The following is a 27891-nucleotide window of genomic DNA, read 5'->3' on the forward strand; positions in this document are numbered from 1 at the left end:
CTGTCGTGGCAGGAACTGAAATACATCAACGGGATCATGAATATATAATCGTAATCTCTAGGGTCTCACGATCCTACGGAAGATGAAGTCTATATAAACAGTAGATACGTACTCTAGAACCGAGCCCTACTCTCCTTAGCTATTATCAATACAAACTTAGTTACCCAAGCCCACTTCATTTACTAACTATTACTACGCAGACACTTCCTCCGCGGACCCTAGAGACTCATTGTTCCTCGACCGGCTGTATCGTTTTCGTCGGTGGCGGCCCGGTCTTGCGGGAATCGCTGAAACAGGCCATCGTAGCGCATCGTCAACGGAGGCAGATTTCATGAACCTGACCCCAGCGGGGATGTTAGTACTTTATTGCGCACAGATACTCGGAGAAGCTGAGTTTGAACAAGCTATACCGTGTGTGCCCTTCACCGACAGCCAAATCGCCTGGTTTGCGGTCCTCATCCAGAAAAAAGCTGGCCTGTACAAGGCATATTGATATCAAGTTCAAACGCATCATACAGCTGACCGATGACGGTCATTTCGACCTGCAACAGCTGCGAACGGAAGACATGATCGCGGATGGTTTTCCCAAGACATGGCACATGGTCAACCATGAGAATTTCATCACACAGCTGCAACTGCGAGCCCTACAAGAAAAGCGAGGCCAACGAAGGCATAAAGAGCATCAAAGGACCGGAAAACATTAAGGAACAAGCGGAAGGGGTGCCCTTACGGCATAAAAAAGTCAACAACGGAGCTGTATCCGGCTCCACCTGAGGGGTAGCGTTAAAGGAAGCTCGCAGGCATAGCTAGAGTTGCCAGCTATATAGCGCGATACTAGCAATTAGATACTGTAATATCAGTCAGGTAGAAGGAACTTACTCAGAAATACTGTCAACCGGACATCCAACAAAACGTGGAGTTTGATCATATTAAGGAATAGCTTAGTACCAGAGTACCGCGCCTCTAACCTTAAATAACTTGAGCCAGGTACCGAACCATCCATAGCTTGATATATAGAACTAGGTGAGAGGACGAGCTGGAACTACATAATGGGCAAACTAGCAAACAATCTCAGGGACGCCAGTCCTAGGGCAAGGTATCGTTATCTCAGGAGTGAGAGAAACTAGATACAATGGAACTGATAGCCCTGCCGCCCCATTCAATCATCTCCAGCCGTTGCTATTGCGTATCCCCCTTTACAGTAATTAGCTGGTGTGCGACAGTATCAACGCAATCGCAACCTTGATCTTGATCTCGCATTTTCAACTACTGTAAGACACAATGCTGCCGCAGCCGCTTATATACCTTAACGTAAGGTGACCGCCTTAATGACTAGAGAGCAGTAAATGTAGATGAATATAGATTAAATGAACAGGGAACGGAGGATCACTACCCAGCTACAATACAAGTGATCTGCATAATCCTCCATAAGGAATTACAATTGTATACCCTTAAACCCCTTTCAATAGTAATTCTACCATTATTAACTATTAATACGACTACCAGATCAACAGGGGATATTGCAGATGTACTTATGTCTACGCTCAGACAAGGAATACCCTTTACTAACTGCTAATATAAACTACTTCACTTATACCAGACACTAAGACTAATATAGAGGTGCTGCACCCAACATACCACTTGTATAAATCACTTCTGACTTAGACTCCCTCAGGGAACAATCTTGGTCATTATCGCAGCTGGATAAGTGGAATTTATTCTTGCAAGTAGCCTCCCTGCCTCGGAGAACGACATCGACGGGCCAAACTGGATGCTCGCGGATGGGCCCATCAACGGGGCCAAGAGAGTTGAGGTGCGAGCTGGCACCAGTATTACATTCAAGGTTCACGTTGAGGTGTCTCCTAGCAGTAGCAAGGTCATATCAACCGAGTGAGGCTTTAAAGGATCTGGAACCTTTATGAAGAAGAGTTTCGGCAAAGTTGGCGTTGGTGTCGAGGCCACGATGACGTACACGTACAGAAGCTCTGGAACTCATTTCCCTGCCATTCGGGTTGGTTCTCATCGGGATGGAAAGGTCGATACTCCCTACGCCCTAACATTGAACTTGGGTCGCGGAAGAGTAGTTGTCGGGAAGTAATTTGGTAGTGTCAAAAGGAAATGACCTGAAATATCCTTCGAAGTTTGACTTGGGCCAATCCATCAGCACATGCCTAAGAAATATAAGCCAAGGGATATCGCCGTGGAAGGGTCCTTGCGCAAGTAGAAGGAAGGACAATTCGGTTTCGGCTTCGGACTCGGGCGAAATGTAGATCCCGGAAATTCCCCACGTTGTTGATGACGGCTAAATAGTTCTTACAAACAACTTGAGCAATGAATTGAGTTCCTTTCTGCTGATATTTATCTCCCGTGCTGATCTTCTTAAGTACGCAATTCCAAACAGGCTATCAGCAACGTCGTCAACATGTCTACTGCGCGGGGCTTCATCGACGCGACAATCGACCGCCTAATAGGATGTAGTCCAGACCTCCCTCCAGAAACATGCAACTTCGAAAAATCCGAGTTGACAATTCCTCGTCCTAATGATGGCCCAACGCCTGCCGCTGATCTCCATCAACCCATCGACCGCGAGCCATCAGGTACCGTACTCGTTCGCAGTCCGTACGGCCGTGGCATCATGATGACCATGGGTTCTGCGCACATCTTCGCCTCTCGGAGCTACCAGGTTCTTTTCGTCAGCAGTCGGGGGACATTCGGATCCACGGGCAGATTTGATAGAGGATTCTTCGAAGCTGAAGCTGGACAAGGCGTTATTAACTGGATACGCCAGCAGAGTTGGTATACAGGCTCCTTTATCACGCTGGGTATGTCGTACTCGAGCTACACTCCATAGGCGCTTCTTCGAGATCCTCCAGGTGATCTCGTCGCCTCTGTGATTATTGCCGGACCGCATGACTATGCAAAACACATCTGGGGCACGGGAGCTTTCAACATGCAGCATATTTTTTGATCGCACACCATCGTCACTCAGGAGACAGGAAGCCTTATCGACCAGTATATCACACCTATCAGCTTGTGAGACTACGGCCCGGTTACAAAGGGTCTCAAGGAAGTCTCAAAGACGCGGCTTTCTAGCAAGCCGGTCTCGAAGACCCGGATCCCTTGGATCCGGTCTCAAAGGAAACCTTACTATAGCTTTTGTAATGATAAGGATACCTTCATAAATAGAGCTGCTACAAGCCCTCTATTAGATAGAAATCAAGAGCTTCCATCATATCTCAATATACCCTTCCTTTCTGATACAACACAGTACAAAGCACTAAATCCGGGAAAAAGTCTTCGGTCAATAATCGATGCTCTTCCGTTGACCCAAGGCGTCGACTCTCACATCTCTGGCGCTCGATCCGCGCCTTGGCTAACGCACGCCATTCGCCATCCCGACCGAAAGGACCCCAGCTGGTCCCCGTTGCAGCACGGTCAGGCTCTTGACGGAGTAATAACCCCTTTACTACTCATAAACGGATGGCAGGACATATTTCTCGAACAAACAATAGAGCAGTATGAGAAACTTACTGCAAGAGGATATCACGCGAGGCTTATAATTGGCCCTTGGACGCATTTGCAACCACAGAATAAGACGATAACGAGGCCCATGCTAGAATGGCTGCACAGAAATCTTGCCCGCCGTACAGACATTCAAACAGGACCGGCTGTTCAGGTCTACATCATGGGGATGCAATCTGCACAGTAGCTAGAACTGCCCAGATGGCCGCCAGCCACAAATCGCCTGGAGCTTTATCTGGACAAGAATGGAGCTTTGAAAGACCAGCCACCCTCGGCCGATACAGAACCTTCCCGGTTCACGTTTAATCCTATCGACCCAACACCAACCTTGGGCGGGCCATTGTTGGTTGGGGGAGGGTTTGTAGACGATACTGCCCTCGGAGCAAGACAAGATATACTAGCCTTTACTACCGAGCCCCTCCACAAATCCCTGACGATTATGGAAAGTTTCTGTTAAGCTCATGTACTCGAGCGACTGTCCCAGTGTTAATCTGTTTATTCGACTCAGTGTGGTGAACAAGCAACGCCAGTCGCGAAACATTACTCAACAACATATACGACTCTGGGGTACAGATAGTTTAACGCTTGCAACATAAAGCTGTTGGATGCGGCCTACGCTTTGGATCGTGGTGATTGCTTACGGCTCATAATTGGGGGAGGTTCGCGATACGACGATAACCCTTGTCAAAAGCTTAACCGCCCAGGGTGGTGGGGGGTTGTTCTAAGCAGTAAGTCAATAGCGTCATGGTTTTTCGTATTGGACTCTACAAGCCAATATTTAAAGCTGTTGGCCCTTGAGGAGTTTACAAATGACTTGAAAGAAGTGATGGAGCCTAGACCCTTTAACAGAGTAACTTGGGAGACGTACTCCACATGCACAGACAAAAGAAGAGGACTGTCGTATCGATGTCAGTATCTTTAGGGATACGTGTCGCTTTCAAATTCAAGGTCGAAGAGATCCGATTATTGTTAAGAACTAAGCAGCAAAAGACAGCTCTCTGACTGAAACGCTCTTTCAAAAATAAATGCAAGCGCTCCATCTATTCTAGACCCCAGGAATCCTCCCAACTCTGTGCTTCCCCAGACGCGTATGCGCCGCTGCCGGCATTTTAACGTATGACTGAGGGGCTAAAGCACCACAATGAATGAAGACGGTTTATATGTCCAAGTCACGAGGGGGTTGTGAGAGAACCCAGTTCATCTTGTCGTAGGGTAAAATACTGTCCTTACGGGCCCCAGGTTGTGGTTACCTCACTGTAATAGATAGGAAGGGAAAATACCAAGATAGTGTGAATAATGGGATATACAGCAGGCAGAGTCTATGTCAGCTATAGCTGTGATAGTTCCTAATCAATTATATACAAGGGAAGCTAGCTACCTGTGTGTGTGACACAGGGCCAACGGCGATAGAATAATAAATGGTGAAGTAAATAATATCCGATTTCCAAGTCTAAAGTCTAAAGCGCCCGTCTCCAGGTCTCTTGGGGAATAACTTTGAAGAGGCTTTTAAACATTTTCAGATAGAGAGTATTTTCTTTGATCCCTTTGGTTTACTTTGGAGCCTGTACTTTAACCTGCGTCTATATTATCTAATCTAATTAAGTCTAACGAAACTTAAATTGCTTTTTGTGACAATAAAATCCCAATCCCTTAGCGTCTTTAAACTGGAATGAATTCTCTTGGCTTCAGCCCGCTTGGAAATCTCCATGAAAACAAGACTGCAACAAGGAACATCAGAAGTGAATCAAAGACATATATTGTCCACTCATGACTGAGACAATAACCGGTTTGACCCTGGGCATATTCAACTACCCTGAAGATTGATTGAACTATGATTAAGGCGCTTACTATATATAGCATATATAAGGTTGACTCCCAAGGGATCAAACTGTTGAACGAGTCGGTCGTAGCAGATTTTCTCAACCTGTGGTGGAAGACTACCGCAATAGCTGTAAATAGGCCAAACAAGAGAACCTGGACGATAAGACCAAGTATTACAATTCTCTCACCCCATTTAGCAAGAGTAGCGTTCTGGACTACTATTATACCTGCTGCACCACCCTGGATCATGAACGTTAGGATGTCTCCAGTAACAAACGTCTTTGTCAATCTTGTCGGTCTAATCAAGGAATATTTCTCGCCGCGGACGCTGATGATTATTCTGCCCAGGGTTATGTATATCGATGCTGCGAAGAGAGCCGGTGCGACCAGGATATACATGCTTTGAATGGTATAAGTTATGATGCGACCGGTTTGGTTGGCGGAGGATATACGGGCTCCATAACCGATGACTTCGACTAATAAGAAGATTAACGAGGGTACCTATTATATGTGCTATAGGTTGCTTATAGAAACATCCGATTGCAAACACAATGCAGAAGCGGGTACGGGTCTTATATATTCTCCAACAAATATAGAAGAAGGAGGCCAGGAAGAGGAGGAGGAAGAGCGCTGCAGCTCCTTTGTTGGGGGCATAGCGCCAAAGGTAATAGCTACCTTTGGTGGGCTCGACTCCTTCCACGGGATCTAATAAAGAAGAATTTCCCATGTCTCCTTGAGTCTTAGCTGCTTCGTAGTAGAGGGAAAGAATTCGGGTTTGGAGGAAGGAGAAGAGTCGACAACAACGTAGTGAGGGTCGCAAGGTAAGGACAGATTGGAATGATTGCATCTGAGCGAGTTGTATAGTATGCAGAGTTGAACGAGTGAGGGGAGGTGGAATGTATATTAATATAATATAGACCTGAAGCGATTCTAATTTCAGAATCTTTAATAACCCACCTCGATTCGCAATGTTTTGCAATATATGTATTCAGTTGTGTGGAACATGCTCTTGGTTTCAATTGTCGTTGATAAAAATAACACCGGCACGTGAGAGCTGCGAACCAGGGTCGATTAATGCTATCTCAGACTATCCGTCGTCTGCTACGTGCGTGCTCGATAAATACTCGTATTCAAATTCCGCGTCAGAGCCTCTAAACTCGGATACGAGTATTTTCTCACGCATGGGAAATTGGCGGGGCCACTCGGATACTTAGATCTAGTCTAGCGGAACCCTAGTCGCCGGAGACTGCGTATATCATCGGACTCCGCCTCGCGCTGAGCTTGAATACGAGTATCCAGAGCCACACGGGTTTCCAAGAAGATAGCAAATTACGAGTATTGATGTTTTCGTTGATATGCACGCCACCTTGAAGAGTTCCGTAGCAATCCCAGGGCAATTTAACGGCTTAAATAACAGCATTACTCACAGCAGTCTACGCAGATACCGAGGTCAATTTACGCTACCCGTAGCAACGTGTACAATATGAATGCCTTGTCTCTATCAATGCCTATGTGCCAAGCACGTTCGCAACACCACCGGCGGTATTCGGCACTGAAATCCTGTCTATCGAGGCTACACCTATCACAAATTTCACTACCCACGTCCACTATGGTTATCGATTTACACAGCCTTCTATTGATACGGAAAACCTCGCTTTCTGCAACATCACCGTTATATATACGATCCAGGTACCGACGACTAAATAAATATTGAGATCTGGCTCCCTGTTAATGGATGGAATGAGAGGTTTTATGCTGCTGGCGGCGGGGGATTTGCTGCTGGTCGGTTCTTCTTCTTATATATAAATATAGCTGGTGCTCTTGCAGAGGGATACGCTACAAGTACAACAGATACCGGGCTCGGACTTGATATAGACCCGGAGAATGTAAGTTCTTGGACTCTTCTGGGCCCTGAATAGGTCCATATGCAAAAGCTGCGGAACCTGGGATCTACGTCTTTTAATAACTAGGTGGGTTTCCCTTTTACCCTGCAGTATCGTCGCCCAACTAATAATCTATAGGCTATAATCAGTAAAGATATTATTAAAACCTTCTATAGCAGGGCTCTGTTATATTTCTATTAGAATAAATACTTCTAAGGTGGGCGCTAGGGTCTGATACTTATATAGTACTATCTAACTGTATATAATAGTATTGCTGCTAAAGTACCAGCTCTTAAAATTCCCAAACTTATAGTAAGTATCTTCTAGCTGTAGTATATAATAAATATAATAGGTGAATACCTATATAATTATAAGCTAGATATAATTATATAAGCTGTATTATTAACCTGTAATAAGCTAGATAATATAGTTAATAGCTTAATAGCTGATATTAAGAGCTATCTAGCTACCTTTAATCTCTTCCAGCTTATTATAATAACTATATATTACTTATAAACTGATAGTAAGATATAAATCTGCTCTACTGCAGCCTCTATAGTAAATATAACCTGGCAAGGCCCTCTATCTATATCGGGGAAGTAAATCTGGTATAGCTTTAACTCTAGCTCTAATTTTACTGGTACTATAAGTTATCTTACTAATTCAGTATTGTAATTATAAACTACTTAAGTAATAGCAACTATATTAGCTATTCTAATATTATTAGTAAATAGTAGCTGTAGCTATTTATAGTAAAAAACTTGAATTTTAAAATTAGAAATCTTATATAACGTGTATGATAAGCGAGCGTCGCAAACAAGCAAGCGTCGCACTTGGATTTTCACCTTAAATCGCGATTTTAAAATAATTCTTAAAAACTTAAACTAAGCCTAAAATAGCTATAATTTTAAATATAGCTTATCTATAATATCTATTATTTTTGAGAATTTCTTTAAGCTATATATACTTATAGCGCTAGTAGTATAAAATTCGCACTGTCTTTTTTACTATTTTTATTTATAACTAGCTTCATAAATTAGTTAGAAATATAAAGAAAATACTATCTTATAATCTTTTTTCTTAAAAACCTAAAATCAATTCTTTAGAAATTTACTAATTAAATAGCCCGTTTTGGAAAACCTAAAATTTACACTTTTAGCTGTACAGTATAGGTGCGACGCTCGCTTGTTTGCGACGCTCGCTTATCATATACGTTAATTGGAATACTTAACTAGTTGTTATTGTATTTATATTTGAAGTTAATAGGTAGTTTTATTGATCGTGTAAGTGGGGCGGTCGACTAATGGGTTGGTCGGTTAATAGGGTAGTTGACTTATGGGAAAACGTACCCGGCTCCTGTTGAGTCTACTATCTCGATGTTTTTCTCCGCTTCTACAATCCCCCGTTCACCAAGACTTGTTGCATAGTATGCTCCCTTGTCCCCCAAAGTCAGGACTACATTCGCCACTCCCAGCTGCAAGAAACACTCCGTTGCCTCGGCCCAATCACGGTTCGTCTTCAGGTCCTCAAGTCCCCGACCCAATAAAACCGACGCCTCCTCCTCGTTCAAGACTAGGTGCGTGACAGTTCGAAATACAGACGCCTCAAGATGCACCGCGGGCCCTGGATTCAGCATCGTATCAATACCCTGCCGCCTTGCAGTGGCCAGAACCTGCACGGCCTCACTGTGAGATATCGCCAAGTCCGAGATGACCAGGTCTGGTCGCAAGCCGGCGGCCATACAGTCTACCCCATTCCGGTCACGAAGCCTCCACTGCTTGCTCGCTGCTCGAAACGCAATGATTCCGGGTGCTGGATTGCCCACGCCGCCCGTCCCAAGCAGCATGATGGCTGCTGCGCTCTGGACGCCTTGCAAGATTTGCACCTGCGACACATCGACGCCGCTATGAGCAATGGCCGCGAGAAGGCGTGCGCCGGCCTCGTCATCGCCCACGGCCCCATTCAAGTATATATGCACATCATTCCTCTCAGCAGCAGGGCTGGGGCGCGAGACAGCATGCCTGCGAGTTGGATCTTGGTGGCTCACGCGGTGCATCGCAACGGCCATGTTGGCGCCCTTGCCACCTGGACGGTGCCGTATTGAAGTTCCAAGCACGACTTGACCCGGGGCTGGCATATGAGGGATCTCGATGAAGGAGTCGGTAATGATGCCGCCTACGATCGCAACAGTTATTGGCGACATGCTGATGTTGAATGGTTGAGGGTCCAGAAGTCTCAGGGTTGTTTTGTAGCCTGGTCTGCTGTGTACGGCAGGTGGGAAACCCGGCTGCTTTATGGAGGGTGAGACCATCTGGGTACCCAATACCTTGCTCCTGCTGACAGAGGCAGCTGATATAATAGGGCCACCCGGATGTCAACTTATCATCGGGCACAAATCCAGAAGCCCAAATTGAGTCTTCAAAGCCCTCACATCCGGCGTATCCCAAGCTTTTCAAGTTTACATATATGTTGGTAACGTCTCGTCGTGTTTGATCACGGGGTCCAACTTCTAACGAGTGTGGACTATCAGACTGATGATGTTATTGATCAAGGATCTGTCTTACCCCTCTTTTTCCTTTGAGGGGTTTTTATGCAATTTGACGGATCCGTTACAGTCAAATTGATCAATGTAATCGTGTTCAAATTGATGATAATGATCTTGATTATCCCTCCCTTCCAGTCTGCCGGACCTCCCGAAAAGGGGTTGTCTGACCCTTTCTTCTGACTACCTAAGGTCCTAATATCAATCTATTGAAGGTTTTATAATACAGAGTCTCTTTCTAACATAATCCACGCCTTCTAACCAAAACAGAGCTATTATTGTATCAGAGGTTATACCGCCACATAGGGAGTCAATCCAACAATATATTATTATAACATAATATTAAATACATTCTACTTGTTGTTGGATAGCATACGGCACATTCGATCCAGGGATGAATGCTTAATAGGGTGTGGATCCTGAATCCGTTGATTGTCTTGATCTAGGATGCCTCCGGCCCCCTCCTTTCTCGAGAGGGGTTTTATGTCATCTGACACCCCCTCTGACTAAGGTCAGGATATCGATCGATCAGAGGTTTCGTAATCCAAGGTCACAATCCAACACTTATCTTATGCCGATACATATACTCACTACAAGACCATCAAATCAAATTCAGTGCACGTGCACCCCAGGCTTAATCACGCAAGCCTTCAGGAACGCGGGGTAGAAACCTCCAGTCAACTACTAATATCTTCTCAGAACAATCCTCAAACCTGTTCAGGTTATGTATGACGACTAAAGCAACACTCCACAACATGGCGGCCCCTGCCCAGCTTGAAACAATAACGCCTACGGCTACTTGTCCCGAGGAGAAAATCGACCAGGCGGCTGCTCTCCAGGTCCAAGATCGATACGAGAGGGAACGCACTAAACGGGCGAGACCAAAAGGTGTTTCTCAGTACATTGACCTCTTTTCATCGGAAAGGTTCAAGCATTATGGCCTAGATATATGGCTTGACCCGGCACATCCACCTAGCGATACCGCTCGACGATTTGGAGACTCCAAGTCCAAGGTACTCATTCTAGGCGCCGGGTATGGCGGACTACTTTATGCCGTAAATTTGATTCGGGCTGGCATGGCCGTTGATGATCTGCGTCTCGTCGACTCGGCCGGGGGTTTCGGAGGGACATGGTACTGGAATCGGTATCCCGGCCTGATGTGTGACATCGAGAGCTACATCTACATGCCCCTCCTCGAGCAGACGGGATACATGCCCAAGGAGAAATATGCCAGTGGCACGGAGCTGCGCGAATACGCAGAGCTCGTCGCTGATAAATGGAACCTTCGAAGCCAAACAATGCTGCAGACCCAAATAAAGCAGGTCGTTTGGGACGACTCGGCCAAAGAATGGGTCATCGATATGACCGAGACTCGCAAGGAGAAGCACCCGCTCGAATTCAAAGTCAGGGCTCAGTTCTTCATCTGTGCTTCCGGGATCTTGACTCATCCTCAGATATTAGACCTCCCAAGCATGGATACCTTCAAGGGTTCCAGCTTCCACAATGCTCGATGGGATTATAATTGCACTGGTGGATCGCCGACTGACCCCTCCCTGATCCAGCTCAAGGACAAGAGGGTGGCCATCATTGGGACAGGTGCCACAGCCGTCCAAGTTATCCCATACCTCGCTCGATGGGCCAAGCATCTTCACGTCTTTCAACGTACACCCTCGGCGGTCATGGAACGTGGTCAGCAATCAACTAGTCGTGAGTGGTGGCTACACATGACAAAAGAGAGCGGCTGGCAAAGAAGACGCAACGCAAACTTCAACGCGCATATGTGCAATGCCGCAGAGCCTGGAGACAAAGACGTGGTTGACGATGGATGGAGCAAGTGTCCAACATGGAGTGCACGCCTTGGTAGCCCGAATGCACCTATGAAGCCTGGAGCAATACGTTCTTATATTGAAGGGTTGTACGCATTGGACTCTCCACGTATGGAGAAAGTCCGAGCCCGCGTTGATCAGACTGTTAAAGATGTTAAAACTGCCGAGAAGTTGAAACCATGGTATCCAAGCTGGTGCAAGCGGCTATGCTTCCAGGATGATTATCTTTCTGTTTCGACCAACCCAACGTGACGTTGGTACATACGGATGGCCAAGGTATAGACGGAGTGTCAGCCGATGGCGTACTGTTCCAGAATCAGGAGTACGGGGCGGACGTCCTTATATTCAGCACTGGCTATCGCTCGGCCGCAGTAGACAACATAGCTCGCCGTGCTCGGATAACCGTCAAAGGTCGCCAAGGAAAGACCATGGATGAAGTCTTGGTAGATGGTGTCTCTACTTTGCATGGAGTCATCGGCCGTGACTTTCCGAATTTCTTCTTCCATGGGCCCTCTCAAACTGCTGCAGCGGCAAACTATTGCTTCTTTCTGGATGAGATCTCCCAGCACATCTCGTACATGATTATGCGGGGCCTCAAGATTGCCGGCTCAGAAAGGGTCACCCTGGAGCCGACAGAAGAAGCGGTTCAAGCATGGTCAGAGCAAATCTCGAGTCGTGCTCTGGCGCTAGCGGGGAGGGGAAACAGCAACTGTGCACCGAGACATCCAGTCCACGAAAGCAAGAAAAGCCCTTTAGAGCTAAAGAACAGAAATCGTAGCGGGCTCTGGGGTTATGGGGTAGAAAGTTATCTTCAATTTCTAGCACATTGGAGAGCGACAGACGATCTTCAAGGCCTCGAGATAAGAATAGTGTGAGGGTCAGCTTATACTCAGCTAAAATCTGCACGGCAATATAGGGTATCACTTTGTCGGACGCCCCTGTCTCCTATAACAATAGTATGTCAAAACGACTCGTTACTTTAATTACTAACAGACCGTTCCCCTCAGAGAGATTGCTTATATTGTAAAATAAAATAAGGAATAGTACTAATAGTATTACTGATATGCATTCATTTTAAACTGAGTTAATAAGTAAAAAGAAAAAAAGATGCTATCTTATTTTTCAAGCGGACTTATTATCTTAAGTAGAAACCACCTAAGCTAGGATAAGCCTCCGGTACCATATTAAACTCCAGGTGCACTGTTAGCCCTATCACACTATACGGTTGTCTTAATATATAACGTACATGATAAGCTTGCGTGACAAACAAGCTTGCGTGACAAAAATACCAACCTTCAAAATTAAAACTTCAATAAAAATACAACAACACCTTAAATCAATTAAAACTAATTATTATACTCTTCTCCAGAGGTCTCAATAACAGCCTGACAGGTCCTTGCATTATGACCGGCCTTTCTACAAGTTCCACAGCGCCTTTCCCTCGGCATCACCGACCTCGCTCGACTACTACTTCTTGACGATTCAGCTGCTACCTGTGCATCGATATCTCTCTAATCTATCTCACCCCTTCCCTTATCTACAGTTATCTTCCCTCTATTCTATAGGCGGGTTCTTTTTGCTCTATACTGCTTGCTAAGAGTCTTATTTACCTATTAAAGAATCTAGTTCTTAGATTTTAATAATACTATTTAATATATTATTATCTTTATTCCCTTAGAAAATAACTTAAGCATCTTAAGGATAGATACTGGAGAGCTGCTCTGATGCCTTCTTATTTGTTTTTTAAGGTATTCAGACTGCAAACTGGCCTTAAGTACTATCTTTGGGGTCTTCGAGACCCAAGGGTCGGGGAGGCCGACCTCCTTTACAGCCGGTATTGGAGTCTATAGCTGCACATCAAGCTTCAATATAATATTTTCTAGGTTTAAGAGAACAAGTCCAGCCCCTCGAAAACCTCCCTTAATATTACTCCTTGTCATAGCAGCTATATAGGCAGCATAGAAGGCTGGGAAGAACTCAGTCTTCGTAATGTAGGTTATAGAGTATTTAATTAATTGCTCAATTTCTCGACTATAGGCTATTTTAAGCAGCCTAAAGCATCTGATATCAAGAGGCTGGAGTAGATGAGATAAATGAGGCAGCATATAAAGCATAATAATGTTATTCTCTTTATAATATTTCTTAAAGTCGACGGAGTAGTAACTTTCGTGCCCATCGAGGATTAGAAGACAATAGCAACCGGTCGATCGATCCTTTGTATGCCGGTCAAAGTACTTAAGCTACTCAAAACCTATTTCATTATCGGTCCAGCTATTTTAAGTCGTCGCAATAGCCCAATCGCCCGGGAGGTTGCTTTTCTAATACCAGCTAGCGAGGTGATATTGGCCCGTAATTACGATAAATGGCTAGATCGCCCAGCCTTCTATATTAATCGCCTAAATAACTGTAACCTATTCCCAGTTTCTAGGCTGGACTGGTTTTAGGTTTCTACGCCTATCTATGCCTATAATAACTATTCTACTTGTAATAATATCTATTATAAAGCCGGTCTTATTAAAGTTATAAATATCGGCTAGGTTAATATTATATTTTATAATTATATTCTCTATAAGCTAGAACTAATTACAAATAATAGTTGGATTTTTATATTTAGCCCTCTAATAATTATATTTATAAAAAAAATATATCTTGAGCTCTAGTTATTGCCTAATAAAGTTAGAAGCTTAGTACTTACTAACGGGTGATATGTTGCAGTCGGCAAGCAGTTAGTTGGCTATTTCTTCAATACTACACAGTCGCAGGGGAAACCCTCGCAAATCCAGGTCGAGGATAAACTGAATAATAATCTGCTCTTCTAGATCGGACAGCTTGTGTGATTTGGGGATCTAATTGCGTCGGGATTGAATCCCCTTCTGCCGGCGCCATAGCATCATACGGCCAACTTTATAGATCTCTGCAGCGCATCGGAGCTTTAATTTTGGGTCATTTTGAAGGGCCTGAAGCGCAAGAAGGATTCTACCCTCAATATAAGGGTCAGACATATTTTGTGGTTGAGAATTAATTGATTAAATGGAGATAATGTAGGTGGAGGGATTTTTGTCACGCAAGCTTGTTTGTCACGCAAGCTTGTTTGTCACGCAAGCTTATCATGTACGTTATAAAGCTTCAACTTATTTATAATTTCCTTCACTGATACACTTCTCAATTCACGCCTTTAACCTTGGCGAGCCTCGACGCGCTGAAGCAATTCCCTGAGCGCAGACATCGGCTTACCATCAGTCTCGCCTATCTCTTGACAAGCGTGTAGATGCTCGCGGTCCTGAGCGTTCACCTTGGCGCCATGATGGTAGCGATTAAATGCCTGCCAATCGAGCGGGAGCATCTGTTTCTCCCGCGCTGCTAGCGATGCGGCAAACTCGTCCTCAGTTGTCTGTCTCGCCGCCTGCTGGCCCGGTTCCCCATGAATGCTGAGTCTTTGGATCTCTTTCACGGCCGCGACCGTAAGGCTCCACAGCTCGCCCTCGCTGCTGATATCACGAAATTTCGGCCAGTTTGTCAGCTCACAAGCCGCGAATACTGCGAACATGGGGTTGCTGAGAAGGGCCAATTCTACTGCTGGCAGAATAACACAGCTCGACACTCCGCTGGCGTTGTATATCTCCGCGAAGCCGTTAGCTACCCCGGGAGAGCTGTCATCCAGGACGAGACCTTGGCCAAGACGATCTGAGTAGGCGAGATCGGCCTCCGAAATAAGGTCTGGGTCTGTCGGGGAATTTGTAGGTAGGGTTACAGCCTTAGTTGAGTAGGCATGGATAGCGAGAAAGCCATTAATTATCTGCTCGTCTCCAATGCCGGAGATCTGAAGGAACCAGGATCTCAGATTGATGAATACGCTTCCAAGAATAACCTTTGTGTTCGTGCCACGCGCGGCCTCCCCGATTGTCTTTACCAGTCTCTGGCCGGTCTCGTTCCGTAAGGACGCGCCGTCGAGGGTCACGAAAATATAGTCGTAATCCGCACCAATGATTCTTGTTGGATCGGTGATCCAATTATAACCGTTGAACTCCTTTAACTCGTTATCATCATAGCAATACAACGTCTGCGGACGCTCTAATGCCTGTATTTGATATGGACGAGCAAGGAATGTTACATTGGATCCCGCCAGACTTAGGTGGTAGCCAACGATAACCCCCATGGAGCCGGCGCCAACTATGAGGATGCGAGAGCCCATTGTTGTAGTAGATAACTGGTGTGGTGTTTTGTGCGTGCAATACTTTTCGTTTAAGAGACTAAAGATTGGAGAAAATGAAGATATCAGAATGTTGATACTATCCAGGCTTTTAACGTTGTATAAATAGACTTGCGGAGTTTTGGGGTTGCGGAGTTTTGGAGTTGCGGAGTTGTGAAGCTATGAAGTTACAGAGATCAGCGGACTTTTAGAACACCGACTTTTAGGACACACCCGAACTCGAACCCCTCCCATATAGCTGATTCTGATCTAGCCAGAGCGTGTACTACTACGAGTTCGAGCGCACATACCAGCTGCCGGGCTGGCCGCACTTGGACCTGTGTGAGGCCCCGAGGACGGCGGAGCGCCCACACGGTGATCCCGAGTCCCCAGACAACAACCTCCGGTGCCACTCCGGAGAGCCGATGTACGTGTTCGAGAACATTGCGAGGCTGGGGCTGCCGTACCGGGACGACGGGGATGTGGTGTTCGCGCGGTATGCGCTGGACACACTTGCTGCGTTTGCGAGGACGTGGGATCCGAACCCCAGCAAGAAGTTCTTGAGGTCGAGGGGGTACCACAGCACACTTCAGACACTCGAGGCCACCGGGAGGTGGGAGCCGGCGGTGAAGGGAGACATGCGACTAAGGCGTTTAGATTAGCCAACGACAGCGCATATGATGGATGAGTTCAGGGACAGGGAGCAATGTGAATGGCTCAACCTGCCACTCGATTACTACGTTAAGCCCACCGGCCTTGACGGATAGCGTTGCCATTGAGAAAGTCTATCTCCACGACAGGTGGGTTTCAATTTTGGGGGTGAAGAAGAGACCAGTATTCCCGATCAGTGTAAAGGCCCCCCGTCTCGACACTCGCTTCGTCAAGTTGCTTGATCCGCCGACATGTCCTCCAGGATGCAGGGCTGGTGGCTGCTCTGCCACATGGAGACGCGCGCGTACGCTCTAGGAGAATTGCGCCGATGTAATCGTTTCGCTCTTACGTCACTCTGCAAGACGAGATGCTGTTAAGCATTGTTGCCATCCATCTTCTCAAGTCTAGCGTAATGCGTGATCCTTCTTATTGCTAGAGGCACGAGAAACATGTTCTATCGATACGAGCACTTATTTGTATGCGGCTGTTCAACTTCTCGAGCAGGCTGGTCGGTGGCTGAGGTGCGGGATCAGAGCCCCTATAAATGATCAGAACATCTTATCTACAGATCAGAAGCAGTGACTCTAATAAAAACTGGTGGACGCAATAAGTTTGTTATTCTATACTTGCCGTTCCAAAATCCTTAATCTATGTCGGTCAATGCTCCCCTAAGAAAAGAATAGTCTAGTATACATCTCCAAGATCACCAGACACCTGCCCTGACCCTCACGCCTGGTCGGTCCATTCCACTCCGCCTGGCTACAACATATGCATTGCACTACGCTGGAATGGCATCAATTGTCTCAACCACGGGGTACACATAGCTCCCATTGGACATGGCGTCCTCTCCGCCGTAGAATCTTAAGTTTATTTGGAAGCTATTTCCGTCGGGTGGTGCAGGCAACCAGTTGCTCGTCCAATTGGCCGGTGGCGGAACGTTGCTTGGCTGAATTAAAATCTGAAAGAACCGTCCTCGGCACCGCTAGAGATCGTCCCGTCCATTAAGGTAAAGTTGCTCCTATCCCCCAATGCGTACCTATCAAGGTCGTTCGGGATAAGATATGCGTTGGCGTCGTATATAGTCAGACTCCAAAAGCCGTGAGACTTCAGCTTTGGTTCTGCCGAGAAGGTCAAGCGCAACGCACTGGTGGATGGGATGATGTTGTTTATTGTCGAACTTGCGTAGGCTGGGTACATGGCCTGATCCCTTGTCAGGTAACCTGTCGCCGCAATGTTGTATCGCGTAACATACGCACTCTGAAAATTGCCGATGTACGCGGCCTGCGGGTGCACCTAATTATTATCGAGATTTTGAAGATATCCTGGAACAAAAAACTCATTGACGATGGAGTTATTTGCTGCCTGTGACGCCGCGGTGAGGTTAGTGCCCTTTGGTTGCGCAAAGCATCCCTTGGCGAGTCCAGCACCTTGAAGCGTTGCTGACACCCAGGTCCTGTCTGCGATAACCAGGGGGGCATTGTACGGTGACAACTTTGCGGTGAGCCTTAGAACGCCCTCCTCGAGAGTGTTGATTGATCCTGGAACAATCTTTGGGTCGGTAAACATGGTTAGGTTCAGGGACGGCGCAACCGGAAGCTGAGAGGCTCTCCGGATAGGGGTAATCCCGAACTGGTCCTGGACGCGGTGGACAGCAGCGGCATCGGCCTCGTTTGGCTGGACTAGGATGCGGACCGCAGAGATGGCATATGGAGTTGGAATGTTGATGTACGCTTGGTACGGCTCTTTTTGTTGAAACGGTGCACGCCTGGGTTGCTCTTGTCGAAGCGGATAAGGTATTTACCTGTGGGGTACGACTAGAGCTTCCCGATATTCGCAACGTTGTTGCCGTATCTATTCGATGTAAGCTTAAATCGGCATGTTTTTAGATGGACCTTACGGGTCATAGAAGGGCCAGACCTAATAGTGTATGTCAGTCTTGATTTACTACCAGGAGTATCGGAGCCGTCTTCAACGTGGGTGTCTAAGCGGAAGATAGCATACTTTCACCGGGGCGAAAAAGAAGATCAAAGAAACTTAGGGACCACGACTCACCCAGTAACAGTCTTCTATTTCCGGGACATTAATAACCAGATCCGAACACAACAGGTCGAGAAACGCTCTAGAGTATAGAGTATTAACGTTGGGTTTGTTCAACCATTTGTCGGCCGCAGTTGACACATTGCGCTGATGGAACAGCAAGTTCGTAGAGGCGTTCGTGGTGCGCTGTATAGCCAAGGCATACTAGTAGAGGGGATAGCCGTACTGGTTCGATTAGTTAGTTGGAGTTGCTTAACGCGCGGAATTGATAACAGGATCGACTGACGTAGTACGCAAAGGTCACGTTTGCTTGAGCACACATCGTCGTCTGGTTTGCGCAAACCGTCCACGGCAGGTAGGAGACATCCTGAGCTGCTGCAAACCCAGCGCCAAGGCAGGCTACCACTGCGGCCTTAGCCAGTGTTCCTGAAAGTTTTATCGTCCCAAATAACGGCGACAGCCCTTATTAGCGGTCTGCCTTTGCGGTTTGAGTTTAAATGCGGAGGAGATTGAAAAGAATATTAATGTTGTAGGCTCTCTGTCGTAGGTCTGCATACCAGATTTTAAGAGGTTAAGAGTAAGGTCCAGAAAGTCTCCTTTATATATCCTACAGCAATTAGACCCGAGCTGCACAAGTTGGTATTCAGTCAAGCTTTTAAGTTCTATCTCTTCTGCATGCCTCGGTCCTCGGCAATCTTTTGAAGGATGCAGAAGCAAGCAATCCATAAAAATGATACATTGTAATTTGGCTTAAACTTAAAGTTCCTAAGCCACGATCCCCAACGTAAACTCTGTCTAGCGGTGGGCGAGTTTGCATTATACCTCTCATCACAGCCACGATTTAAGTGGGAGGGTCCTAGCATGATGTTAGATGACGCAGAGTACCCATTAGAAGATCAAGATGAAGGGAATTAACTACATACGGCGTGCGGGTCTTCGGGAAGAATGACATGACGGGCTCCGGGGAGCCTACGCTGCACTGTGCTTAACAGCAATAACCCAGAGCTCTATGTTGAGGAAGGACTGGGCAACACATAACATGACTGGCTTGTCTCTGTCCACTTCGATAAATCATAACGTCAGGGCCCATTCTAGTTGCTACAATTCTTACGTACGTAGACGATGCCACGGTACGACGGTTGACCGAGTCGGCCTCTTTCTTGCTATGAAGCGAGCACTTCGACTTGCCCTAGACTAGTTATTAGGCATCGGTCAAGGGTGGCAGTCATGCGGAGAACCCAAGCGGGAGTTCCACACCCTCATGATGTTGCCCCTTGATATCCCTGCGCCGGCTGTAAAGTTCTATGATCCTCTGCGGCCGCGCCACTTGGCGTCGCCCTATAACCGCACGATTCAAGTACTTCGCTGTCAAAGCGAGAACCGTAGAGAAAATGGCGGCTCCTTGAAACTAGCCCAACCTTGCCTGCATTTGGATCTGGGTTCGGTGCGTCTTAAAGTCCGTGTCCCAAAAGTCCGTGTCCTAAAAGTCCGCGTCCCAAAAGTCCGCTACACCCATGCTAATCAATCAACTATGTGGGATGCAATCAACTATGTGGGATGACACCGGCTCGGGTACGGCTCGGGCACCATCAACTTCCCGGCAGGAATATTCAGGCAGTTATGTAATGCATTCTGCATACTCAACTCCGCTCGCGAGGTTCTTTTAGCGGCGGACTTTGAGGTACTATGCGGTCCACAAATACCCTTTTAACTTTTGTTCAGATTCATTTGTAAGCTTGATGCAAGCTTGAGGTGACCATCTAGATTAGGGGCACTCAAAACCAAATGTTAATAAAGAGATAAACAGTTCAGGCAAAAGAGACGGACTTGATACTTATTAGTCTCCCGTCTACTAATTTACTTCTCGACTCCCAAAATGTCTGAATCTCTTTCTCCTCAGGAGCCATGGTCTTTAGCGGGAAAAACGGCTATAGTTACTGGGGGATCACGAGGGATTGGCCGAGCCATTGCGCTTCACTTTGCTCGTAAAGGCCTGAGCAATATCGCCATCACTTATGTGGCAAACCGCAACGCGGCTGAGGCAACTTTGGATGAATGCCGTAAACTCGGCATTAAGCACTCAATTGCCATTCAGGCAGACGCACTTGATCCAGACTTCGGCACGAAAATCATTCCTGAAGTCCTTCGGGGACTCAAAACGACAACAATCGACATTCTCATCAACAATGCGGTTTTAGCGGACCCATCCGCGGCGAAGCCCATCAAGGAGACCACACTCAAAAATTTCTTGGAGATCATGCAAGCAAACGTCTACGCGCCAGTCTCGCTTACTACCGCACTCATGCCACATCTACCAACATATAGGGGTCGCATCGTCAACATCTCGAGCTGCGCTTCCAAGCAGGCAAACTCGGATCCTATCATAACATATGGCGCCAGCAAAGCCACTCTCGACAGCTTTATGCGCTCATTCGCAGACAACTTTGCCAAGGAGAAAGGGGCGACATTCAACAGCGTCATCGTGGGCCTTACGGCTACTGATGCATAGAAACAAAACCAAGATCTTCTGGGACCGGATTTTCTGAAGGAACAGCTTCGAGAAACATCCGCTGCAGATAGAATTGGTGTCCCGGAGGATATTGCGTACATTGTTGGCTTTCTAGCCAGCGAAGAGAGCAGATGGATCAATGGTGCTGCGGTAAGTGCAAACAGGGGGAACAGAAAGGTTCTTGCGGCGCTCGGTTAGACTTGACGTCTAGTGTAGCAGGGCAGAGACTCTGGGTGACTACGACAGGTGGCTGCGTTGCCTCTGGGTAGGGCTAGGAAATAGATAACGACAAGTAGATTGCTTTCTTTCGGCGCACAGGGGATTCAACATCCTCGGCGTTGCTCCTGGCCAGCTGGTTTCCATAGGCTTATCGGAACGAATAAGTCAGCCCACCCATTTACGGATCAGGGGCTTAGCTGACCGCCCCACTTACACAATAACCAAAATCGCAATTCAACTTCACTTAGAGATAAAACAACAACTAAGAGACCTAATTGGTTCATTTCAACTGATTTTTAATAAACTAACTAATGAAATTTCTAAATATCAAAAAATTAACCAATAAAAACAAAGGAAAAATAAGCTATTCTGAATCTTCAACCTCAGGCGTTTTTATTCGCCTTCTTGCCCTCTTCACATTCCGGATACCTAAAAATAGCTTATTTAGGTCTTTATAAACTCGTCCTTTCTTTCTAGCCTTTGATTGGTTTGAATTTCGTTGTAGAACTGCAATTTAGTCTTGTAATTGGGCAATTTGTAAGTGGAGCTTATCTAAGCCCTTACTAATAGTTCTCAGTAGCTGCCTTGTGGTTGGGCTAGCTAGGATTTCCTTCTTATGAGAACGAACCAATAAGGTGATATCCCTTGAATTGCTAGGGGTAGTAAAAGGGGCAATTTCAGACCTCTAATTCCTTTTTAGGGAAATAGGGGCTTCTGATTGGACTGTGATTGTGTTGTTAGGGTTGTTAATAACAAATTAGCTACCCATTGGCTTTAACATATTAATTGGCCACAACCCGGCTCCCTTCCAACCAGATAACGCATTTTTAGTAGTCAGAGCCTTCTTCCTTGCCTCAAAATAGCAAGTAAGGAAGTCTTCCTTCCTAGTTGGGCTAATATCAGTAAGGGGATTGGCTAGTATTAAAGCAGCTCGGTATACAGCTTTAAGTGGCCCAAAGACTGATATATCAAGAGGCTGAAGAACGTGGCTAGTGTGAGGCGGTAAATAGAGTAAATGAACCCTATTGGTCACACAAGTACGCATAAATTCGATCGTTGCATGTGATCCATGCCCATCTAGGATGAGGAGCCTCTTCTTATTGGCCCGGGCAGGCTTTGAGCCCGGAAGGAAGACTTCCTTTAGCCATTCAAGGCCAATATCGTTATTGGTCCAGCCCTTATCAGACGATGTAAATTGCCAATTGGTCAGAAAGTCCAATTCCTCAGGAAACTATTGGTGTTGGACGTGTTTTCCTTTAAAGATAACCAATGGGTCAAGGCACTTTCCCGTTGCGGAAATAGCCTCAAGAATAGTAATCCAACTAAGGTCATGTGGCTGTTTCTTAACCGTCGATCGAAGCTGCGATTAGCCAACTACAAGCCCGTTGGTTCCGAGCCCTTGGAAGACTCCAGTTTCGTCGAAATTCCAACGGTTGCGTGGAGGGATCGATTTGACCCCTGGTTGGTCCAATAGGTCAAAGAACCCGCGAATAGCATCCGGATTTGCTCTATTTATCCTTTTCCGGTTAATTCCCTTTTCTTTGAGCGTTTTTATTCGTTGGTTGCGGTGTAAGAAGCCGGTCATCCAGTATTTTCCGAGTCGTTGGTTGCTGCCACTTTCGCCCAACAAGGAAATCGCCAACTTCCGGATTTGGCTATGAGTCAAAGCCATACCGAGCTTATCTTGTCAGACGAGCCAATCGCAGAGCTGGTCTTCCTGGGTCTTGGAAAGCAGCTGACGCCATTCGTGAGCTTCGCTGCGGCTTGTGACGCCGTTGATCCGGCTGCGTAGGGTTGAATAAGGAACAACGCGCTGATTGGCTGCTCTTCGTATTGCTGTGCCATTTTTAACATCCTGAATGGCTGCTTGGAGGTCTTTTTCTGTATATTTAGGCATGAAAATAAAGAAAATAAGGTTGAATTGACCAACTGAGTGTTGTGGAAGGAAGAAACGCGTGTGGCTTGAGGCGCGTTGTGGTTGACGCGTGTGTAAGTGGGGCGGTCAGCTAAGCCCCTGATCCGTAAATGGGTGGGCTGACTTAACAGCGTGGGAAGGGTTTCTATGGGACTTGCACCCTCGGGCGAAATGAATTCCATTCCATGCGCCGGTGGCGCTGCCAAATCATGCCAGGATGCCCTCAGGATGCCCTCCCCCCTGTATCCCTGCAGATCTGCGAGTCTCTCTCGACGATGATCACTTCCGGTTGTTGGCGAGGACCGGTGGGCATGGCTAGCGGTTGGCAAGAGGTTCACTTGGCCCGTGCTCGGCATTGGTTTTCCTTGTCATTTATCAACTTGGATGATGAAAAAAGTGGAACACTTGTGATGGCTCTCTGACATATAGATGAATGAGATGTAAGCATGGCAATTGTGCTTGGAATACCGACGGAACTTCCCTCCCCATGCTTACGCGGGGAGCATTCTTAGGCTGTGACGACAGGGGTATCATAAGCCACTCGACCAACTCATGATGGATTCAGTTCATCTTGCGGCAGGCCGGAGCCGTGATCTTGCCGTCTCGTCATATGCCCAATATACTTCCGTATGAACTCGTTGTTGCTATCCAGCTTGTCATGCTGTGGCACCTGGCGGAACATAGTAGAATTCTACGGCTGTCCCATGTTTTGGCGAAAAGAAGGCGGACTTGCTTGATGGCGTTTGTCTCCCAGGTGTGGCTGTTTTATGAAACGTGCACGGACAGGCTGCGAGTTTCGCTGATTGGTCATTCTCGCCACTTGGTGGTTTCGTCTCTTGGTTCGACGGCGCGCACCTGGGCCTCAACGACCTCCTCGGCCTCCTTGGCAGCAAGCGCACACAGCTCCGCCTTATAGATTCGACCCTTGCCAGCACGACAGAAGTCTCAACATCTCCCACCAAGCGAGGCCGCCGACTCAGAGTCTAGCCTGCTCAATACTTGCTACATACCCCGGAGCAACGATGATTGAGCTTACCTCTTCGCCTAAGAAACGTGATAGCACGAATGATAATTTCGCGAGGGCGACCCAACGCCTTGTGGCCGCTACAATGCTGATGTCTACATTGTAGTGCGCCGAAATCATCGGCACGATGATCACAACTCCACTGACGACCCCTCATTTCCGACTCCTGTTGTCGAGATTGTAAAGGATGCTCAGGGGGGTGGAGGGCTGAGCTACCCCTTTTTACTTTGCTTTTGGCTCGTGGTTGATAGCCCTCGGATAAAACACCGGCTGAACGAGAGTACAGGCCAGTCGCATCGGGCCGCTCTGGCTTTTACTGCACGCCGCCCGCTGAGACTCGCTACCTGCGAACGATCCCTCCTTTTCACGCCAGCTGCTTGCCTGCTGCTCCTCGTTCAGCCGTCCAGCTCTCACCACACTCGCCCAGCTGCTTTGTGTGCATGCCGCTGTGTTACCCTCAGCAGCAGCAGCAGCAGTAGCAGTAGCAATATTAATATTACACGGCCTTCGCCCGCGGGCATGCCAGTCTATCTAAGGTTCTAAATACAGGGGGAAACCGTGGGCGTGGCCCTGGATGAAAAATCCGTACTCCAACGCCTTCCTGCCGCTCGCGATACCTTGGTACGCCGAGCTTAGCCTCACCGCTAAGCGCCGATTGCCGTGTGTAGACCGTATGAGCCGCTATTTAGCTCTCTTTCCTCCTCCTCAATTTCCCATTTATCAACTAGCCGCACCGCCAGCCGGTACATATGCTGCGTAATCGAAACGATCATGACGCTTGGGGTGTCGACTTCACCGCAATGACCCTATCACACTTTGTTCTGGTCAACCAATCACGCTTTGGGACTGACAGAGACCCTCAGGACAGGGGCCTTCCACTTCAACAATATTGAAATGGTTGAGGTGGAGGTGGAATTGATCGCCAGCCTGTACCCCGCAGAAAGTGCCATTTGTGATGTCACTCCATCGCTTTGACTTTTCACGATGCAGCTGCTTTTTTGTCTCGCCCACCTCGAATGACACGGACCATTACTGACTCCTTGCCTGGTAGCTTTGGAAAATGATGAAACACACGATGTCAGGTGCCCAATCTGTTGGGATCGTCTCCTTCCTTTCTCGCCTACGACAACAACCCGGTAGTGTCCGCCCTCAGTCCAGCGCTAGAGCCCTTTTCCGGTTTATAACAACTCCCCAGGGATCATTTCATTTCGTTGTAGGTCGCTTCCGAGTTTACAACATACGTCGCTATGCCATTGCCTCTATACCATATCGCTACTTTCTCCATTGATTCCCTATCCAGATTTGCGACACAAAATCAGAATGCAGTCCCAAGCAAGTTCTTTCTCAGAGCTCCCCTCTTCGCCCGTGCCCAGATTCTTACCATGTTACATCCCTCCAAGCTTGTTTGGTTCGTTCCTTAATTAAATAACTTATGCTACCATTATTTATTCCATTAGCGTGAGAAGTTTGTCTACCAGCCGGATCTCGCCTTGAATATGGATGGACATGTCTGGCCACCGCTCCAGAGCCCGAGGACTGATTTCATGGTTACAGCCAGGCCTTCCTCGCTCGCCTCTGCGAGCGGGCTGAGCGCTACGATGACATGGTCACGCACGTGAATGAAATCGCGAAGTTCGGTGATGAGCTCAGTTCGGACGAACAGAACCTTCTCAGTACTGCCTTCAGGAACGTGGTCGGCACTCGCCGTGTCAGCTTGCGAATCATCTCCTCGATCGAGAAAATGGAGTCTTAGAGTGGTGAGAATCATGTTGCTACCATCCGCGAATATCGCCACAAGATCGCCAATGAGCTTAAGGAGGTCTGCCATGATATTTCGAAGGTGTTAGACGAGAAACTAATTAATCCCCACTGCTACTACGGGCCAGTCTAAGGTCCTCTATTATAAGATGTATATCTATTTACTGATATTCTTACCCCAGTCCCTCCGCCCACCTGAGCTAACCCATCATGTTATAGGAAGGGTGACTATAGTCGTTTTCTTGCCGAATCCGCGTGGGGTGAACAGCGCAATATTGCCATCAGTTCTGCCCAGGCGGCCTACAAGGTAGGCCCCCTATCCATTAATGTGGGTTGATCAGCTCCGTTAGAGATTCTTACGTATTACCTTCAGATCGCCACTGATATTGCTCAGATCGAGCTCGCCGCCACCCACCCTTTGCGCCTAGGCATGGCTCTGAACTTCTCTGACTTCTACTACGAAATCCAGAACTCGCCCAATCGTGCCTACCACCTTGCCAAGCTGGCCGTTCATGATGTCCTTGCCAAGCTCGACTCCCTGTCCGAAGAACCTTTTGACGACTGCATGTTCACCATGCAAACTCCTCTTTGGGAATCTGACTATTTGGGCGTCTTCGGAGATTGATAAGCCAGGACCTCACGGTGAGGCTCGGATGAGAAGGTGACCGAGGCGGCCTAGGTCGAGAGGGCACGTAAGAATACCTTTTCCGAATTATTCAAGATCCTCGGCGGTGGCAGCATCAAGTGCGGCAACTGCCGCTGGCGCAGGTCGGATAGCGGGGGCAGTGACAACCTCAGCCTCGGCGAGGGCGGCGTTGTTGACACCACCAAAGAGGTAGCTGTCACGGAGACCCTCGGTGGTAGACACATGCAGCACAGAGTCGCAGACTCGCAGATCGGCATACATGCTGCCGCCACAGTACAAAGCCAAAATGCCCTCGGAGAGCCCCCTTCTGGCGTTCATGACATCGCCATGGACGAGGCCAACGAGTTTGACACGATACAACACCAAATGCCGGGACCACTCCCCTCAGCTCTCGAGACGCTCCGCCCAACGAGCATGGTGCTGGGCATGTTTGTGGTGTGTGCGCTTGCATGCGCTTGCTCTCGACCCTTCGCTCGGCATGGTAGACCTTTTAGCCTATAAACTTGGGCAACGGCGAGGGAAAGCCGGACCCGTAGAGATAAAAGGGAAAATTGATTATTAGTGGACGGCGAGGGTGTGTGTGAGTGTGAGTGTGTGAGTTAGAGATGAGTGCGTTATCCGTCTGTATTATTAGACGTTAGGGTGCATTAGTTTAAACGGTGGCGAGAGGTTGCAAAAGCGAGGAGAGATCGAGACAGCAACCGACACACTAGACGAGACGAAGATAGAACAAAGGCCGTCTCTCACGGTTGTCAATCAGGTTCCTAGAAAACCCCACAGTTCACCCTACCCATCTGTAACACCGGCTCAGGCCAGGGGACGGCCCATCCCAGATGGGCGGACGATCAGAGGTCGATAAGCCACAGGGGACCCGGATTTACCATCCAACACACGCTAAGGCAAGGAAATTAATGGGTTCAAACATTCATGTGATGGGAAGGAATGCCGAGTTTGCACAGAGGAGTGTAGCCTGACAACGTCCAGTCCAAGGATTCTCTACCTTTGCAGATAGAACTGAACCGGCATCTATAGCCAGCGAAGGCTCCCATGTCGTCGGGGACTCTTTAAATGCGGCGGAGAAAGCAGCGAATAACAAACAAGCAGCGGATGGAATACACCTTGGGCAGTGTGAGGAGGAAAGTGGTTGCCCATTTTCCCTGGGTCGAGTGTGATTTAAATGGTTAAACTGAAGATGCTACAGCTTGCCGTAATCTAGAAATACAAATTCAAGTTTCGGGAAGATGCACCCACGCTTACGTTGCACCCAGGTATAAAAAAAAAACTTCCTTGAACCCGCTTAGCAAATCACACTTTCCTTCTTCCGCAAATCAAGCCGTTCTTTCCCAGCA

General features: G+C 47.4%; 8 protein-coding genes across 8 annotated transcripts; 4 read left to right on the forward strand and 4 right to left on the reverse strand.

Annotated features, from left to right (window-relative positions):
• Positions 1-2422: 2422 nt before the first annotated feature.
• BGZ61DRAFT_487187 (Alpha/Beta hydrolase protein) lies at positions 2423-3709 on the forward strand (the record flags this gene model as incomplete). The annotated part of the gene is made up of 2 exons (XM_046249940.1): positions 2423-2822; positions 3276-3709. 2 exons carry the CDS (start codon positions 2423-2425, stop codon positions 3707-3709), a joined length of 834 nt encoding a protein of 277 aa, XP_046094113.1.
• Positions 3710-5181: 1472 nt separating this feature from the next.
• BGZ61DRAFT_373982 (RTA1 like protein-domain-containing protein) lies at positions 5182-6070 on the reverse strand (the record flags this gene model as incomplete). Its single annotated transcript, XM_046242294.1, has 2 exons — positions 5182-5819; positions 5845-6070. 2 exons carry the CDS (start codon positions 6068-6070, stop codon positions 5182-5184), a joined length of 864 nt encoding a protein of 287 aa, XP_046094114.1.
• Positions 6071-8559: 2489 nt separating this feature from the next.
• On the reverse strand, positions 8560-9429 carry BGZ61DRAFT_373985 (Ribokinase-like protein; the record flags this gene model as incomplete). The annotated part of the gene is made up of 1 exon (XM_046242295.1): positions 8560-9429. The coding sequence occupies one exon, from the start codon at positions 9427-9429 to the stop codon at positions 8560-8562; it is 870 nt and encodes a 289-aa protein (XP_046094115.1).
• A 1094-nt stretch (positions 9430-10523) lies between these two features.
• Positions 10524-12469, forward strand: BGZ61DRAFT_573377 (monooxygenase; the record flags this gene model as incomplete). Its single annotated transcript, XM_046256125.1, has 2 exons — positions 10524-11825; positions 11909-12469. 2 exons carry the CDS (start codon positions 10524-10526, stop codon positions 12467-12469), a joined length of 1863 nt encoding a protein of 620 aa, XP_046094116.1.
• A 2300-nt stretch (positions 12470-14769) lies between these two features.
• On the reverse strand, positions 14770-15786 carry BGZ61DRAFT_374005 (uncharacterized protein; the record flags this gene model as incomplete). Its single annotated transcript, XM_046242297.1, has 1 exon — positions 14770-15786. The coding sequence occupies one exon, from the start codon at positions 15784-15786 to the stop codon at positions 14770-14772; it is 1017 nt and encodes a 338-aa protein (XP_046094117.1).
• Positions 15787-17212: 1426 nt separating this feature from the next.
• On the reverse strand, positions 17213-18793 carry BGZ61DRAFT_500654 (uncharacterized protein; the record flags this gene model as incomplete). The annotated part of the gene is made up of 5 exons (XM_046251589.1): positions 17213-17375; positions 17471-17727; positions 17764-18174; positions 18487-18675; positions 18758-18793. The coding sequence occupies 5 exons, from the start codon at positions 18791-18793 to the stop codon at positions 17213-17215; spliced, it is 1056 nt and encodes a 351-aa protein (XP_046094118.1).
• A 1554-nt stretch (positions 18794-20347) lies between these two features.
• Positions 20348-21178, forward strand: BGZ61DRAFT_500655 (gluconate 5-dehydrogenase; the record flags this gene model as incomplete). The annotated part of the gene is made up of 2 exons (XM_046251590.1): positions 20348-20953; positions 21020-21178. The coding sequence occupies 2 exons, from the start codon at positions 20348-20350 to the stop codon at positions 21176-21178; spliced, it is 765 nt and encodes a 254-aa protein (XP_046094119.1).
• Positions 21179-25741: 4563 nt separating this feature from the next.
• BGZ61DRAFT_573391 (14-3-3 domain-containing protein) lies at positions 25742-26521 on the forward strand (the record flags this gene model as incomplete). Its single annotated transcript, XM_046256126.1, has 5 exons — positions 25742-25846; positions 25892-25978; positions 26025-26047; positions 26116-26203; positions 26270-26521. 5 exons carry the CDS (start codon positions 25742-25744, stop codon positions 26519-26521), a joined length of 555 nt encoding a protein of 184 aa, XP_046094120.1.
• Positions 26522-27891: the final 1370 nt, after the last annotated feature.

Source organism: Ilyonectria robusta (genome assembly GCF_021365365.1).
Source record: "Ilyonectria robusta strain PMI_751 chromosome Unknown BGZ61scaffold_66, whole genome shotgun sequence".
NCBI classification, from domain to species: Eukaryota; Fungi; Ascomycota; class Sordariomycetes; order Hypocreales; family Nectriaceae; genus Ilyonectria; species Ilyonectria robusta.